Source organism: Labrus mixtus, chromosome 8 (assembly GCF_963584025.1).
Source record: "Labrus mixtus chromosome 8, fLabMix1.1, whole genome shotgun sequence".
NCBI lineage: Eukaryota > Metazoa > Chordata > Actinopteri > Labriformes > Labridae > Labrus > Labrus mixtus.
This window is the reverse complement of record NC_083619.1, coordinates 15,167,099-15,185,465: the sequence shown is the minus strand read 5'-3', so window position 1 is coordinate 15,185,465 and position 18,367 is coordinate 15,167,099. Positions and strand designations below refer to the sequence as shown.

General features: G+C 40.7%; 1 protein-coding gene across 2 annotated transcripts in view; it reads left to right on the top strand.

Moving 5' to 3' along the window:
* The window catches only part of LOC132979103 (glypican-5-like), a 95,892-nt gene that overhangs the window by 47,436 nt on the left and 30,089 nt on the right, over positions 1-18,367 (top strand). For both annotated transcript variants that reach the window (XM_061044622.1, XM_061044621.1), the window contains one exon: positions 14,814-14,934. In XM_061044622.1, the coding sequence (XP_060900605.1) occupies positions 14,814-14,934 (121 nt within the window). The remainder of the gene's footprint in view (positions 1-14,813; positions 14,935-18,367) is intronic.

The window sequence follows — 18,367 nt, the reverse complement described above, 5'->3', positions numbered from 1 at the left end:
GACAGGTGAAGGGGACATTTGATAGACATGTGCACTCGAGGTATGGCCTGTATATGACAAGGTTATTTTCCTGAGTTTTTTATGAACTGGCAGGGCATTGAATTATATTCCAGATTATAAACCAGAGTAACATTAACAGCCATGCTGATACAAGAGAAAAGTTTAAGGACGGATGCTACATCGCAGCCTGCCTTTTGCTATTTGTGAGAGAGAGGGACAAACAAACATTGTTAGGGAATTTATTTGTGCAAATAATGTGTTTAACTTGAATGAATACGCATATGAAAATGCTTCAAATCAAATGTTCTGCGTTGTTGCAGACAATAGGGCCACAATATCCAGAAAGTGATAGAACCAGAAAATAAATATTAAATCCTGAATCAAAAGACTGCCAGGAAGTGCACATACCACTTCAATTTTATATAGATAAACATTCATCAATATATTGAAAACTTCAAATTATCATTGACCAGCTCTAAAATAAATCTTTTTAGAAAAGATGCCTGCCAGAATCATAAAAGCACTGACATCTTTCAGAAAATGTCAGACTGGGACTAGTTTTTATAAATAAAAAGAATGCACTCAATGACTCTGCACCCTGGGGACAAATTTGCTCAGCAACTGTTCAAACCTCTTGATGGCAAACCTGGACCTCTCAGATTCAGCGTACTGAGTGACTTATGTGTCCAGTTTCCCAATTTTCTTGTGTGGAAGTGTGAGCAGGGTATTCTATTTGCATACAGTAAATATGCTGTGATGTTGTCTGTGGATGTGTGCATGTGGCCTTTGCAGCAGCGGAGGGTCTGAACTCTGACCTCCTCACTCAACACTCTCGCAAGCCTCTGCGCTCTCTCTCTCTCTCTCTCTCTCTCTCTCTCTCTCTCTCTCTCTCTCTCTCTCTGTGGGTATGTCTGGGTATGTGGATGCCTCTGTGTGTTTGAGTCAATTGTACTGAATGTTTAGTTGATACTCTGCTGTTAAATACAGAAATGTGTAGATTGGACATACTGCCTGTTCTTTCTATGTTTGTTCATGTGTATGGTGCTCTTTGTTCACACTTCACCATTCTACCATTGCAAACCCAATCAGTGCATAAAGATTTATTGTAATTAAATTGATCTTGACAATTTGTAATAACTTTATTTTAATCCATAATGAACCCCTTGAGTAGTTTTTAGGTTACACTCGAGCTGTCAACCTTAAGAACTAGATCACGCCATCCTGGCCCAGATCAGACAGACAGACAGTCAGGCAAACAGGTGGTCGTACCACACCAGATGATCATGGTCCACTCCACGCGTCTGGGCTCTCTGGCATAGTTTACTCTCCTGGGCTCTGCCCCTGCCTGCCCTTGTCTGCCTTCCACACATAAACTGGCCCTCAACCTCCCCCCCAGACCTCTAACCCCAGTCATCTATGCCCTCCTCGGCATGTGGGCGTGTGGCTGAAAGGGGAAGTAAAGATACATCATTCTAGGTCCTGTAACACCTTTTTCTTTCTTTCTTTCTTTCTTTCTTTCTTTCTTTCTTTCTTTCCTTCTGTCTAATATTCACCTCCCCCATTCACATGTTTCATTTAATGTTGATGTTTCTGTTTTGTCATTTCTAAACTTTGAAACTGTGCTGTCTCTGTCCTCTCTCCTCTGTCACTTTCTCTGCCATCTATCCTTTATTAGATTGTCCTTAATGCACTCTCACAATATTCCTGGAATCACTGAAGTTTCAGTTTGAACTCAGCACAGTTTAAATAGACTTATGCTGCCCCCTAATGGTACAATCAATGTCATTGAACTGGGTATTTGCAGATTCAATTTACACAAGTTGAAGTGTGTATGATTTATGAGTGCAACACAGGTGTACTATTTAAACATTGGCTAATTAGTGTTATATTTATAAATGGTTTATATGTCACTTTATTTTGATCTGTCTCTGTGCTTAGAAAAAAGGGATTCACAGTGAAATCAAATCACAATTTTACAGCAAAAAAACATAAGCCAGGCCCTGACAGACACTTTCTGTCTGAGGTGAAAACAGGTTAAGGTTTACTGCGTATGTGTGTGTGTGTGTGTGTGTGTGTGTGTGTGTGTGTGTGGGTGTGGGTGTGGGTGTGTGTGCGCGTTTTCAGCCGTCGCCGTGGTTTTACTGTCAATTAATTTTTCCAAAACATGGCAGATAAGTATACAGCTTCTTCAATTTTATAATTAAAAAATGATTACATTTTAAATAGACACCTGTAACGAGACATTTGTGAACTGAAATACTTCGGTGCATGTTTGGGAGGAATACAGAGAAGAGAGAGTGTGGGTGAGTTTGTGAATGATGTCCAAAAGAAATGATGCATGTCCACATGTGATTTGTGTGTGTGGGCAAGGCGCACATGTGTTGCTCTGGTGTCTGCAATCTAATTGAGCTGCATAGTCTTTCTTTTTCCCAGAAGTCTGTGTGGTCTTTTGACTCAGCCTGCTTTTGGTCTTTCTGGTACATGGGAGCAGGAGACTCTGAGAGGTGGGGAACAGTTACACCCACAGTAACAGACACAGTTGGAACAGTCATGCCTGGGAATGTCCTCAAAGCAAACCATGGGTCAATTACTGTTGTAATATATGAGTCGGCCATTGGAGACTATTAAAACTTAAAAAACTGTGTCCATATTGTTATGTTTCTATTTGTGTTCTCAAGCACTAGATACAAACAAGTGGAAGCTCTCCGTTATGTAATATGTTAACGTGTCATAGAAGCAAGTAGTCACAGTGATTTATCGTTGTGGGGAGAGGGAGTGAGGGAAGCAGCTGTCTTCACTTCCTGTCATGAAAGTGAACTTGATTTTCTTTAAAAAGGTTGCACATTACAATTTGTTTTTAATGTTATTAAATCTGTAATGTAGCTTCAACAAACCTGCAGTCATAACACGGTCATAGGACGTACATTGTCCCTTCAGTTCATCTTTTAACAGTTAAAGACTCAACTTGTCTGTGCAGCCTAAACTGGGATTAGTTTGCAGGCCATTCATAATGCGGGTGTGATGTTGAAGATTATCAGGGAGGTTTAGTGATCCCAGCTTTATCACATGGACGATTTCAACAGTCCGAATAATATCATTTAAATCCGACCCGAGAGCCGTATCTTAGCCCTGAAAAACAGGCTTAAATGAGCTAAAGGCATATAAACCTCAAGGCAATGACAACTTTAAAACTCTTTCTGAAAATGTAAGCTTTCATTGGTCTCAGACAGATTTCAGTACACCATACTGGCCACATGAGTGCAGTGTGGAAGCGTGTTTAGCTCATCTGTCGAACCAGCAACAAAGTCTGATGGCAATGTCCTTGAACCACATTGATTTGTAGCCCAAATTGCAGTAAGTCATATTTTGTGTTTTCTCAGCATGAGAAGGAATCTTAGCATTTCATCTTTATGTTGTGTTTGGAGGCATACCGGTATCTAAGTACTGAGAGTGAATGTTGCATCTGGTGCCTTCACAAAGAGAGTTGGAGAGTATAATAAAGTTTGCTGCAACTTTGCTTTGATTTGCTAACGTGAGGATTTGCTTACATAGCCGCAGGGATGAGTCTTTGTGTGTGTGTTAGTGTGTGTGTTAGTGTGTGTGTGTGTGTGTGTGTGTGTGTGTGTGTGTGTGTGTGTGTGTGAAAGACATACTGTAGAGAGAGCAGGAAAGAGTGTGAAGATGATAGCTGAAGCACGGGCAGTTTGTTGGCAAGAGCGAGTCACTTACACCAAATTAATTCAGCTCTTTTCAGCTGCTGTGATTGTTAGATAAATCGATACCTGTTCATTAGCCTGGAATAGCATTGAAATGAAACATGCTCGCCTGTGTGTAGGCTTATAATGGGCTAATGATGAGCCAAACTTGATATTGTAGACATCCTGTGGCTTGCAGACGGAAATAGAAATAGACGGTTGGAATAGCCCTAATGATGAGTATCAACGCCTCCTGGGTACAAGATAATCACACTGTGTGATTACCTGTAAGTGTATGCGCATGCTAAGTGAATAACTGTGTCTAGTCATAGATCATTCTCCCATTTCTGTGTTTCTCCCTGTAAGCTTACTGATCTTCCTCCTGCTCGGTCCCTATGTTTGTACTCAGAATACTTGTTGATGAAGCCTTCGGCAGTGCTTGTTTGCTACCACAAATCTCCTCGATAATGAGAACACGTTTGCCATCAGCAGTTGTTTTCATGATTTAATATTAATTTGGCACTGCGCATTTTGAAAAGCCCAATTCTAAAGAGACTTCTAGCCCCTGCTAGTATTTGGCTGCATCTCCACAAGCCCATGGTCTACTAGCTCAAAAGGGGAGCAGGGTCAGCTTTCATCTCCATCCACCCAAAGATCTGATAAGACACATGCAGTCAACAGCCACCACGCCGCCATGCTGATTACACAAACAAACCAAGAGACAAGCAAACAATCAGACAGGCTGTTTTTGTTCACCACATGGAGCTCTGCTCACTGGGACGAGAGAGAGGGAAGCATGCACGACACAAATGAAAGTACATCTGAAACTTAAAGTGTAAGAAACGAGATTCCCCTCAGGACGTCTCACTCTTGGCACTGATGGGCAAAATGGGAAAAAAAAGGAAGGAGGAGGAATATTGATTGGATACTTGACCCGACCAAACACAAAGCCAAGCACGTTTATTTGATAGCATTAAAAATCATCTAGAAAACAAACATACCGTATAAAGGGAGCCATTCATAAGTGCGGTAACTCCTTTTATTGCACTGTAGAGGACATGCTTTCAGTGCTTTATAGCCATGAGTAATTTCAGCCGTTGGACCTTCAGCTATACATCTGTAACACTGCTACCACTCAATAAGCCAGCCTGGTCCTGGTAAAATCGCCTGGGGACTTCTTAAGAAGTGGCAAAGCAGTTAAGGCCAACACAGAGGTGTGTAATTCCAACCCAACCACACCATCATAAACAGCCATATTTCACCGGTCCACAGCGTCACGAGGACAGATATATAGCCGGCCCAGCACAGGTGCGTGCCTCAGGTGACGTCAAACACAATAAGCGTAAAGATGTATTAAGGTGAACGTCCTGGGTAAAAAATGTTTCATCTTGGCTGGAATGACATAACCCTGCAGTCGGTGTAACTCGAGGTAGAAACGGCCCCCATTAATAAATAAAGGACATGCCTCTTCTTAGGTCAGTGAGGGTCCTGAATCCAAAAACAATTCCCAAGATGTTTATAGCAGGACACTGCAGAAGAGGGGAAAAAAACAACAAATGCAACAGAAAATGACATACAGCATGTGACAAGGCTTTGCAAGCATACATTCCTTTGCTGTTAAGGAGTCACGGGTCAAAAGAGTCAGGGAACCAGCGCTTTAGGTAACATTTTGTAAGTTCAAGGCAATCTCTGACATCAGCATTCCCAACTCAAGGACGACAGTTTTCATTTAACTTAATATGAAGGATTGTAAAGGCACAACAAGTTTAAAGAGGTCAACATCGTCCCATGATTCGTCATGCAGACACTTCCCAAGCACAAGGAACAGCTAGTCAGCGTGAAATCATCAGAAGATTTTCCAACAGACTTCAAAACCAGAGCGATTAGATTGCTGGCTTCATCAGCTGACTGTTTCTGAGCTTGTTTGGAGTTGCCAACATGACTGCTGTTGTGCCTGTGTTGCTCTTTATACTCCTGATCCTCCCTGACCCTGCCGACATGTCTGACTCATCCTTCAATACTGAAGCCTGCCATGCTGCAAAAAGTCATGACAGAGGGCCCACTGGGCTACCAGCCAGGTCTACAGAATCACACGGCAAACTTGACTCAGCTCTTAAAGAGATTAACTGGGAGCCTCAGAAAGTTTGGACAGATAATTTGAAGTCTCTTAGTGAGAGTTTCTCTGCTGAGAAACACAGTCAAAAGTTTAACTTTCAGCAGCAACAAAAGAGAAGTTAAATCCTTAGTTTAAGAACGGCAATTTTGATCAGCAATATTTTTTAGTCTATCCAGTAGTTGACTTTTGATAACTTTTCTCAAAGTCAGCCTCATTATCCAAAGTTGTTAAAGTCTTCCTGAACGCCTTAGCTCAGTGTCTGAATAGAACAAGACTTGCCATAGCACTGTTTCATTTCCAAAACTCCAAGCTGCCAGCTGGAACAGGGAAGAGGTGAAGTCAAAAGATAGCAAGAGACAGATAAAGAGGGGAAAACACAGACGTGTTGGGAGAAAGCGAGAGAGAGAGAGAGAGAGAGAGAGAGAGAGAGTAAAAAAAGCAAAGACTTCATGCCCCAGGTACTGCAGAGACTTCCAAGTAACTGCAGCTACTAGTGGCATTCACCATGTTCATGTGGCTACCAGCTGGGTGACAGACGACAGCAATGAGAACAAAGGGGGAGAAATCAGAGTTTACTGGAGTTTGTGGTAGCAGGCTGAGGTGGCAAGAAAACGAATAAAAAGGGCTTGATCTGCAGACATGAGCATGGAAAGAAAAAGCACCCTGTTTGAGCTTGCCTGTCCTCCAGGTGACCTCTGCTGATACACGCTTGCTGTTTCTCCATGTACATTTAAACCTCTCAGTGTTTCCTTTGTATTAAAGTGTTCATTATTAAATAGGAAGCTGCAGTATATAGTGCCAGGAATTCCAACATCTTCAATGAGATCAGCCAAAAGATTTGCCAGTGCTCATTTTTGTGTGTAGCGTGATGTTTCAGATATTTATTTTCACTGTGTTTATCAGAGGTTCCACTGCGGGTTTGCATCGGTGCTCTTACTGTATGGTCACAATGCATTATGGGGAACCGGCTTGCGTAACATTATGTATGTGTTTGCACATGTTCATGTTTACTGTCCGATGAGCAGCATTATGCATGTACAGTATTTCATGTTGATTAAATGTTTGCAAAGAGGCTTTTGACCAGTCGCCTGTTCAAGTGCTCGATGTTAGTGAGCGGCTGGTGTAAGCTCACAGTGTTGTGTGAGAACAGCCTGGCCTTTCAGAACAAAACCTCCTGTTCAGAGTATTTCAACATGTCCAAGCTCTGCTCGTAAAGTTAGCTGGCTACAAATATCTACTCGACCCCCTCCCTTCATCTCACTGCTGGCCTCACTTGTGACTTCACTTCTTCTGCTTCCAGGAAGAATAAGTTGTGATGCTCTATTTTCCACAGTTAAGTGACCAATATCACTGATATCAGACAATGAAGATATCAGACTAATGAATCCAAATAAATAAAATCTAATTCAAGACAGGACAAATATTATGGTCTCAGCTTAAGACCGGTAAATCTGAATATTGTCAGCAGATATTGGCCTGTTTCAGATTAATATTATTGCTTTTTATTATTATTATTTTTATTTTTTTTATTTTTAATAAGTTTTCTTATCAGCCAGAGCATCACAGCTGAGCAAGGGGTGGTCTCCAACCGAATTGGTTGCACAAATAGTTTGTTGTGTTTTAAGAAGAAGAAGAATGCAGGATTCTTTGTATTTTTGCACAATCATATATAGCTGCAAAATCTATTATCTCTCCAGCTGAAAAAAAAAAAACACTTCAGCAACCATGAGCTTTTTTCCCACTTGAATTGGGACCTGTATCAAAAGGATGTAGTGTTTTTTATGAAAGATATGTATTCATCTCAGTAGGTTAAACCATACTGCTGATGCGATGAGTTTGTATAAAAGTTTGTCACTCCTTTTAATCTTGTGTTTGTACATGTTGGCAGTATGATTAGAGGAGACATACAGTTCAATAAGGGGAGAGACAAGTTAATGAAGTAAAGATAAGTATTCATTATTAAATTATTTAGTAATTAGGTGCTGTCAGAAATTCTTTGATGCCCAGACTCAAGGAGATAATGAGCAGCAGCCAGATTTATTCCCCCGTGGAGTCAGTGCACAGTGGTTAGGGTGGTGGCCGATGACACCTGCTGGGACTGATGGATCTGATGAAGCTAATGAAACTGTGTGGACTGGGCAGTCATGGCGAGGAGAAAAGGGGCACATAAGGACAGCATGCAAAACCTTTTTAATATTTAAAAAGACAGAAGCATGATGATAGACTGACAATGAGGATGTGTCTCACTGCTATTGGACAGATGTGACCAGCTGATGTAAACAGCTGATTTCTGTTGACAGCCCGAGACAACTGACAGCAGGAAATTACGAAGGTCAATAAATGTGCGCAGCAAATGCAGACTCATATTCTAAATAAAAAACAGGCAGAGCAAGCAACGTGAGTTGGCCTAAATGGACTTTCACTTAAGCTTTATTTAAAGAAAGAGGAAATGAAAAGCAGTTTAACATGTAATTCTAAATGTGCAGACTGTGTAATTTCATTTTTCTTTCTGGTCAACAGCATCCATTCTCTGGAAGTTTGTGCAGTAGACCTCAAGAGGCATCTATTTTAAAACTGCATGGCAGTTTGTTTCCTTTAACTATTGACTGCAGCATCAATGTTAATGTTTCACAAAGTGTTTACCAGTTGCAGAAATAGTCGGTTGTTGGTGGAATTTAGGTGCCAATAAAATCTTAAGAGCAGAAGATTTGATCCCTGAAGTTGTCATCTGCACTGCAGGAAAAATAACTAACATGTGGGCACAACTTGAATGTGATTAATTGAGAAATGCAGACTAAAAAGAAACCAAAAGGAAAAATCACAGCAGTGAGAGAAAAAAAAAAGATCGCCAAATTCCACAAATGATGCCATGAAAGAGTACAAGACCTCAAACATGACATCTTTTAAAAACTGCAGCTGCCATGACCTGCTGCGCATTAATCACAGGCCTCAACACATGCTCAGTCTTGTATACCCACAACAGCCGGGAGGGTGGTGAGAGCTTTTATTAATCATGATGAACCAACAATTTACTGTTTACTCTGACAGCAGTGCCACCAGCTCTAATCTAACGCCCTCCTCTGCTGATATGGTACCACCCACAGCCGCACAAAAATACTCGCACTCACTCAGACGACAACAATCTCCTCTCAATCATTACTCATTGACTCTTTTACCCTCCTCGGTTTGCTCTGATTCAGCCTGATATTTGTGTCGCATGAATCATTTATTCCAATCAGTTTACATTGACATTTTCAAACAGAAAATCTGACTGACAGAGAAGAAGAGATTTTTCTTATCTTTTCATTTTTGTAAGCAAACATAAGTAGTCTAAACAAATGTGAATCAAATCAAATTAAGCTTGATTACATAGTGAACTGTGTGAATAGTAGGCACTGGTGCAAATTTTAAAGAGGCATGCCAACAATTTAATCATGAATAACATTTTCAGTCAGTGGTACTCGGTAGGTTATATTCATAACACAGATGGTTCTCTTTTGTTGATATTTAAATGTCACGGTTTTTAACTGTAATGACACTTTGCTGACAGATGAGTGAGCACACACACACACACACACACACACACACACACACACACACACACACACACAAACATGCTCAACGTTCCCATATTTCTTCGCCTTCTATGCTGCCAGAGACTTTGCCTCAAGGTGAATTTTAACTGTTGGTGCAAGAGGATTTTCAAGTTGAGTGCCTCTCTATGTTAGATGTTGACAAATAGCTAACTTAAGGGTTAACACAGATGGGAGGATTGCCTTCGTAGTCCCATTTTACTTTGATGTACAACATACAGCACCTGTCTGGCAGAGACGTACTTATAATGTCTCCTCGAAATGTCACCATAACCTGCAGATTTCTCAAGAAGCCATTAGGAACAGTTTAGTTCAGCCTCCACATGCTGCCAATGGGAAATGCGTACTTGTTTTGAAACCTTTTCTGTGAGAATATTTCTATGTTATGCAACCTGTAGTTACACTGCAGCAGATCTCCTGCATTGAACTAGTAAAAGATGATTACTGATTGTAATTACTGAAGCAAAGTTTCAGATCAACAGGGCTAACATTTCTGGCATCAAAAGTACAAAGCCCCAGGTCCCTTGAGTAACCGCTCCATGCTTTTTTGGTGTGAATTTTTGAGGCATGTCAAAAGTATCAACGAAACTGCCTTTAATCCTGTCCGAGATGACGTCCTGCCATTTTTCTCCCTGGCAGATACACCAGTTCATCTCATTATCTGAAGGGATCCTGGCAAAGATCTCTGCAGACAGCATGCTGCATGAATGCAATTAGACAATCAGACAAATCACAATCCAACAGGCCGATCCGCTCTAAGTTCACTTTTAAAATGTCATTTTGTAAGCTCCAAAATTGGCCTGTATGTTAACCTTTGAAGGTTAAAAATAGAGGTTTAACAATATATACATTGAGTATGAGCAGAAAAAAGCTGACTTTTTTTAAATATATTTTTTTGTTTCATTAGAAAAACAAGAAGGATGTGGAAAAGTAAAACTAGCTTATTGAATCTCTGGTGAGATGTTGTGGTTAAACCTTCTAGCCAAACCTTGCAATCCAAAAAGAACTGGGCACACATGAGAGACGAAGAGAATATTTTTTTACCTAGGCCAATCTTCTATGTGCACCCTCGCTCTGACCTTCTCTACATACTCTTCATCAAATGTCAACCCATCCTAAAAACCCCTGGAAACCCAAATCCACAAAAAGAGCTCCTCACTAAGATCTTTATGATCGTATGTGCATGACATCAACTCTCTTGAAGTATTAGAGATGACTTCTTAACTGTTTTCTGAGATTTTTAACTTTCTGAAACCCTTCTGAAGTTGGATGTAAAGTGGGCGGGGTTAGTTCTGAGATGATACATTTCAAACCAATAATAAAATATACACACATTTCCTGCCCAATTAAGTTCACTAAAAACGACTCTGCTTCAACCTGCCTTTTGTCTGAGCCAACTCCTCACTGCGTCGCCTTTTGCAATTACGTACTGCCTGTGATCTATCTATCTGTCTTATATCTATCTGATCTATTGAGCTCGTCTCTTTCCCTCTCCATCTCAATTGTTTTTTCTCTCTCGCTCCACTCTCTCCTTCATGCTCCTGTGTGCTGTTTGTGGCTGCATGTCCACTGATGAAGATGACAGCTTGTCCTGCGGTAAATTTGGAGAAACGGTGGGCAGTGATTTTGGTGAGCCGAGGCAGAGTTGTGCAAAAGCACTCCCCGCATATGCTGCGCTAATTTCCCCCTAAAGACCAGAAAGCTCTGTGCTCTGCCAAATGGCTTTGTCTTACACCCGGTTGGTGTCCTGCTTCCCTGCACTTCAGCCACCCTGTGTCTGCCCATTGTAAGCCAACGGCCTGGATAAAGTCGCACCGCTCACCGCCGCTGGTCACCTGTCATGTTGGATTTAGTTTTCTCCTCAAACAAACCAGAACTCCACCAAGATTATTTCCCAAACAGTATATCAGCATTTTCTTTGTATGGCTGCTTTTGACATAGCCGTTAGCGTGGCTAGGTATCCCAGGATGCTTTGAGCAGCAAATAGGACAGTCCCAATACACAATGAGAGGTGAGTTTTGATTGACATAATGTGAGCTGCCACGCTCACACAGTCCTCAGAAACGTTTTCAAATGTAAAATAAGGTTTTCTATTAGTTATGAATTTTTGTTTTCTGTAGATGCTGAAGGAAACATTACAGTTTGATATCACATGTGATTCTTTTTTATATTTCAAATCAGGTTTCCAGGGGCTTTAAAGTATTCACGCTAAAGTCTTTGTTTACAGCATATTCACAAAAATGTCCATGCACAAGAGTGCACTCTCAAAATGTGCATTTTCTTCCTTCAGTTATCTCCCTGTACACCTTGAGCAATGAATATTTATTTTTTTTGTTTTCTGCCTTGCAACCCACAAGCATTCCTGCAGGCCTTCGAAAGATCAAGACAGTTCAGTTTAGGGTCAGCAGCGGGGAGTGGAGGTCACTGCTAGCTGTAGCTCCAGGCGGGGGGGGGGGGGGGGGGGGGATGAGAACAGACAAGGCTGCCTTTAGGAAAGTGCATCAATTGAGCATTCACTGGGGAATGAGTCAGTTCCATAGAAGGGAGTCAGAGAGAACATGAGTCAGAAGCCGTACATCTGTAGGTAGTCATTTTGGATCTCTGTTGAAGCTAAATGTTGGGAGACCACCAGAGATGAGCATGAACCGTGTTGATTGCAAAAAGCTGTTATTCATGGATTAGCCACTCAATCTAGTCTTCTCCTGTGTAGTTATTTCACAATCTTCAACTCTTCTTGAATTAACTGTAACCTGAGGCTATAATGAGAGTTATTCAAAACTGTGCACCACTGCAACTTGTAGGAATCTTTTCAAAACATCTGACGTCTGCTCCACATCCCTCCATACATTTGCAGCATTAATTGTCCGCCTATCAGGTAATCAGACCTGGGACACCCTGCTGTGTCAGTTGTCACGTCCTCTCTACATTATATCAAACATACCCCTGCAATGAAACGTTCCCGGGCCTGTAGCACACTGTCAAACGCGCCCTGACACTTCCCTTTCATTAGCTTCCCATCTGATGAGCTCATTTCCGCGCCAACACAGTTATCGCAAGCCAAGCCTGGAGACAGACACGCACATGCTCGCTAACACACAGGCCCCCGACTTTCAACCACTGCTTAGGCAACCGTGTGATTCTTCAATTTATCATTTGTGTCAGAGGCGGGGAGTTAAAAGTCCAAAGGTTATCGATTGTTTTCATCTTGACGTGAAAAAATTTTGAGCCGCCGGCAATTAAGAGCTTCAATTGTGGTCAAAGCAGACAGTGGTTGGCTGTGTGTGTGTGTGTGTGTGTGTGTGTGTGTGTGTGTGTGTGTGTGTGTGTGTGTGTGTGTGTGTGATGTAGGGGGTCGTAGGGTTGATCCCATTTGCAGATACAAAAAAATGAAACAAGCAATTGAAGAAGGAAGAGGAAATAAACAAGAAGAGGATGTAAAATAATGTGTATCAGCAGAAGGTTAAACGAGAGAAATTTAGCATTTTTATGGGCCTGATGTGTAAAGCGCTGTTTCAGCAAGCCAGAGGAGCACAGACCTTATCAAGACATTGCTTTAGATCACACCCCCCGAGATCTTCAAGTTCAGCACTTTTATGATTGCCTCCACTCATAATCACGCGTGCATGTGTGCGCATGCACCCCCACATAAACACTTCCATATTAACACATTCACTTACACAATCCATAATCACTTTATTAGCCTTGTACCGCCTGTGGAAGTCGGCATTGATTTGATGTCAGTGCATGTCATTTCTATCCTGATGCTTTTAAATCCCCTCCATGCATAGAAGATTAGCATCAACATATTGTTCTCAAATTAATCTGGTAGCAGTATGAAGGCTGTGAGGGGGGAAACAAACTATGTTTGTGTCAGTGTTTAACTAAAGGGACTAGAGGGCAGCTTGAATATTTTGGAGAAGCCTAAAGCAGAGGGGGGGGGGGGGGGGGGGGGGGGGTGTTTGTTCTTGTGATGGCTGCAGCAGTTTTAGTGTGAAAAAGACAGAGTCAAGGGAAGGTGAGCAAGTTTCAACATCAACAGCCTCTCTTTAATATTAATGGACTTTGAAGTGCGTTTTCTCTGTAAGGCATTGATGAACTTCTAAAGGTTATAGTGTCTCAGCACTTCTCTGCCAGGCCACATAGTAAGTAGTTCTTTGGATGTTTTGACTTAGTAATCACTATTTTAATGCATCAAAGTTTTTATTGTAAACATCCCAGTTGCATAATGTCTGAATTTCAGTGTAAACTATGAAATAATGACTTCTTTTCCAGTTAGTATCAGATGATTTATGTGTATTATGATGACTTATATAGTCATACTTAACAATAACCTTTACAGTGAGACAAGCATAAAGAAGAAAATGTATTCTGAAAGCTGTTACAGAACAAATAGAACAAATATGGCTGTTTGTTTCGTTTTCCTTTTTGAATTTTCTTATTTCAGTTTAAACACAACCCTGAAGTGCAAGCTTGCTTTCAAAACAAACAAACAAACAAACAGCAATGTGTTCAGTTCTATGCTGGTAACATTTTAACTATGAAAAACAGAATTGTGAAATCATTTCACTCCAGAGCCATGGCTGTGCTCTGATGGGTCATGATCCTGAGCTATTTTAAAGTGAACAACTTTTATCCAAATGTATCATAAATAATACACTCCCCCCTCCACTTCAGCCGGCTGGTAGAAATGTTAGCCTCCCTGACATCAGCTCCAAACCAGCTCTGACAAAATCAACAGCTTTAATCCTTGTCGAGCTGCAGACGAACAGAGGAAGTCAGGGATTAAAGGGTTCAGCTCACTCTGTCTCTCAATTAAATTTTTAGGACTGTACTCAGCCATTTTTCATTTATAGTTTTTTTTGTTTTTTTTTCAGTCAGAGAGGAACATAAATGCCCATCCAGTGATTGTTGATAGTATTTGATTCAGTGTTCATGCAAAACATTTGGATAATGGAGTGTTTTGCTTAATTCTCTGTTCTCTGTTTTGTCTTTGACAAATGAGGCCCTAATGGGTTTTTAGTTTACGCTGAAGAAATGCAGTTGGCAGACTTGTAAACTCAGAAATTGATGGACTGCATGATGATTGTTACTGTTTGGCATTTTGTTTTGTTTAGTTAACTGTCAAGGCTAAATGACATCTTATTTTCCAAGCATGACTCAATAAAATCTGGGACTTCATTCCAGTGTGGTCTTTGAAAATGTATAATTACACATTGTTACATACAACAATGAAAGATCAACAACAAAAGATCCTGCAATAACAAATACGCAAAGTACTCTATGTGAACAGAATAGACAGAAAAAAACATGGGGAAATGTTAGTGTGTGCAACCATTTCTTGTCAGTCTTACTATAACTTACCAAATGAATCTTTGTGAATATCTAACGGCTTGTTTCTTCATCTTTCAGCTATTCAGGCAGAGTTGTTGGGAATGGTCTACACGCACAGAGGCAAAACCCAGAAGTCAAAGTTCGCACCCCGAACCCGACACTAGCCGAGGTCAAGGAGAGGTTGGAACGCTTCAACCAGGTAGGCAACCATCGCTCAACCTGAGGACATCTTTTATCACTGATAAATGTGAATATGTGTGCATGTGCTTTTGCACAAATAGACACATAGGTACATATTGTTCATCTCTGTGTTGTAAATGATATAGGGCTAAGGGTACAACTTGTTTTATTCATCCAAACACATAATATCTGAGACACCACTGAATGGTAGAAGGATGCAGAAATAACGGACCATCCCTAGCAGAGGGGATGTTGTTACTTATTGGCTTCATTGTTTGCCTTACTGATTGTGTACTCTTGCCTTGTTTACATTTGATTACAACAGACAGTTATGACATTGAAACATCACGTGTGGATTGAAACTTTAGTGTTAACTAATGTGAGCCGCTTTCTTTCTGTGGTTGAATAAGAACAGTTTTATATGGACACAAGGAAATGGATCAAGGAATGAATTGAAATGTTACCAACAACCCCCAAAGGCTTCTTTTGTAATTAGTATGCCTACAACAATATAACACATTTGCAAACTACTTAAATGTCCTTGCCACTTTTCTTCGCTACAAGGACTTGTTTTGAGCACAGAGGCAGATATCAAAGATAGATGAAAAGAAGAGAGGGTGAAAGGGAGAGAGATACAACAAAAAAAAAGTGAATAACTGTGGTAAGAAAAAAAAAAGAGAAAGATGAGAGGCGGGAGCAAAAGGTCAGGAATGAGTGACAGATAGGCAGAGATGACACAAGCAGCTTCAAAGTGACACTGTTTGTCATGTAGATGGGGTTTAGAACTGAAAAGGACCAAGAAGAAAAGGGCCATTTCACAAAGTCCCTAGAGGCCATTTGAAGAGACAAATGGACCAGGATTCGGTTCCCCTCTGCCTGCTTGTGCCTTTTGTTACCCTGAAAATTAAGCCCATAGATACTGCACCAGACATATTTCACTTCTGTTATTTCACCTGATTTTCCCTCTTAGTTCCTGATGATTGCTGATGCTCTTCTCTAATTTACCTTTAAAATCTCTCTGTGATTTACATGTATGTCTCTATTTAACAGTTTATACTTACCAGTAACTATTTGTTGCATATCATCTCTGAATCAAGACAGTTGTTTATCATTAGCTGCACACATCTTCTTATCTTTATACCCTTATGTTTTTTTATTTTCTCATCCATAAATTGATTTCACACGCATCCCAAACATAAATCTCCCGGCCAGACCGTCCACCTGTCTGCCTCTGACAGCTCAAGATCATTCTGTCCGACCACAACCTCCCATTGTGTATGGTCGCTGTCAAGTGCCTCGTTGTCATGGTAACTTTGCAGAGTTTTGCAGGTGTCCTGTTGACATTTACAGGGTTGAAAATGCGTACCTTGAATCTAGACCAGGTGGCAGAGCTTGGCAGAGCTTTGTGTTTGTGCAAGATAAGAGCAAAAGGATCACAGAATGTTAAACTGCATAATGTGGCAGGCTTTGGAAGGCAAATCTAGAACAGTTCAACTCAGCTGTGTGCTCTCAACAGCTTTACATAAGTGAATTTTGTTGAAAATTAAATGTTGAAAATGAATCAGACATTTTAACATATTTTGCTGAAAGCTAAACTCTGAGGAATTTTCAGGTTGTGTCAATTTTGGCGACCCCTGTTGACATCCTGCATTCTTTAAACAATCCAATGTATTACTCATTGTGAAAAATGTTGCTGTAAAGAAATGTAAAGAAAGGCTGTTAATCGCCTTGTCTGACACCTACCCTGCAGTAGCAGTTTGTGCATTTAAAAAAAACTATAGAAAAAAAGAAGTCTTAATGCTAATAGTGTCTTTTGCTTTTATAGGGAAGGGAGGCATCAGTATTTATTTCAGGCATGTTCATAATCATTTAATAACTCATCACAGGAGATTTAAAATCGATCACAATGATTTCCACATTTCATTACGGCACCCCCATCAGCACCCCTAAATGTCTTCCTACCTGAGTCTGTTATTTTCTAATGATGTTGGGTTTTAGCTGACTTACTGTTGTGTGTCTTTGTCTGTTGTGAGGATATTCATTAAAATGATTGTCATTGTGCATTAAAAACATGAAATGACATTGACTAAAGTTCCTTAGTAGAAGCCACAGGAGAAAATCAGAGCAGTGATGTCGCCTGTCTTGTTGTCTACTTTCTGAGAGAACTCGTGTCCATGGCTGTCTTTTGGCGTGCAACACAGACCTCAACAGATGTTTTGAGACAGGTCCATTACATTAGATTCTTCCAGGTGGGCCAATCAGTTCACAAAATAAGTTCCTTTTGAGATTGATTTTGGCAAGCCCATCTGGATCCCTCTCCAAATTACAAACTTCATTGGACACCCTTGGTGTCTTTTAGGCAGTAAAGTTAATTGCTGTTTAATCAGGAGGGAGACGTTCACAGACATGACGCATTAGTGATCCCTACAGTTTACATTTGTTTGTGCATACTCCACAGTTGGGCCATTACTCAGCTCAGTGACTGCACACATGAAGTCTTTAATCAGTTGGTAACATGACCTGTACTTTTATGGTAAATAGCACTTTCTGTGATTCTATGAGGACAAGTGAGATGATTTCTTGTTGGTTCAGTGAACCACAGAAGCATCCCTTTACTTTTTTAAAGTTAAGAATAATAAAGAAAGGAAAGCCACTGTTTTTAAAGCATTACAGTTTTACAGAGCTCTACACTTGTATCTCGATGCAAAGCTGCATGGCTGTTGTCTTGCATTTTAATGAAATTAAACTAAGAAGTAGATCAAGGGCTGATCCCCCCCTCCCCCGGGTGTTCGGCGAGGTGCTTGCTATTGATCGCCAACGTCTGCAGGAAAAGAGCCAATTATCAATGAGAAGTTGTGAGCTGTTGGGGCTCAGTGGTAAAGTTGGTCGTCTCTCAACTGGAAGGTTTGGGGGTTTGATTCCCAGCTCCTCCAAGTCTTCTTGGGCAAGACACTGAACCCCATATTGCACCTGCTGCACAGCCAGTTGTGAGTGAAAGCCTCTAAAGTAAGTGAATGTGGTGTGAATGGGTGAGTGTGACGTGGTGTAAAAATGCTTTGAGTGTTCAGAGGACTATGAAAGAGAGCTATAACAGTCAAAATTCATTAACCATTGATAACACATTGAGACAAATGTGTTCATTTAGAACTCTTAATTATTTGTATTAAGAAGCAAGATAATGTCAGTCTGTCATCTGCACACTGGGTATAAAAACCTGACCTTGACAGTGAGTTAAACAGAGACAAAGACAGAAACATTATGAATAATACATGTGCTGAAAAGTCTTCTTCCATGGACTACATATAATCAAACACATGACTCCTGGTATGATTTCTCTTCTGTGTGTGTGCTGGAAAAAAACACTTTGTGGTTCACATTGAGGACATTTTATAGAAGTAATTCTGTTTAGGGTTAGGATCAGAGTTTTGTGAGGTGTTGAAAGTACAATCAGG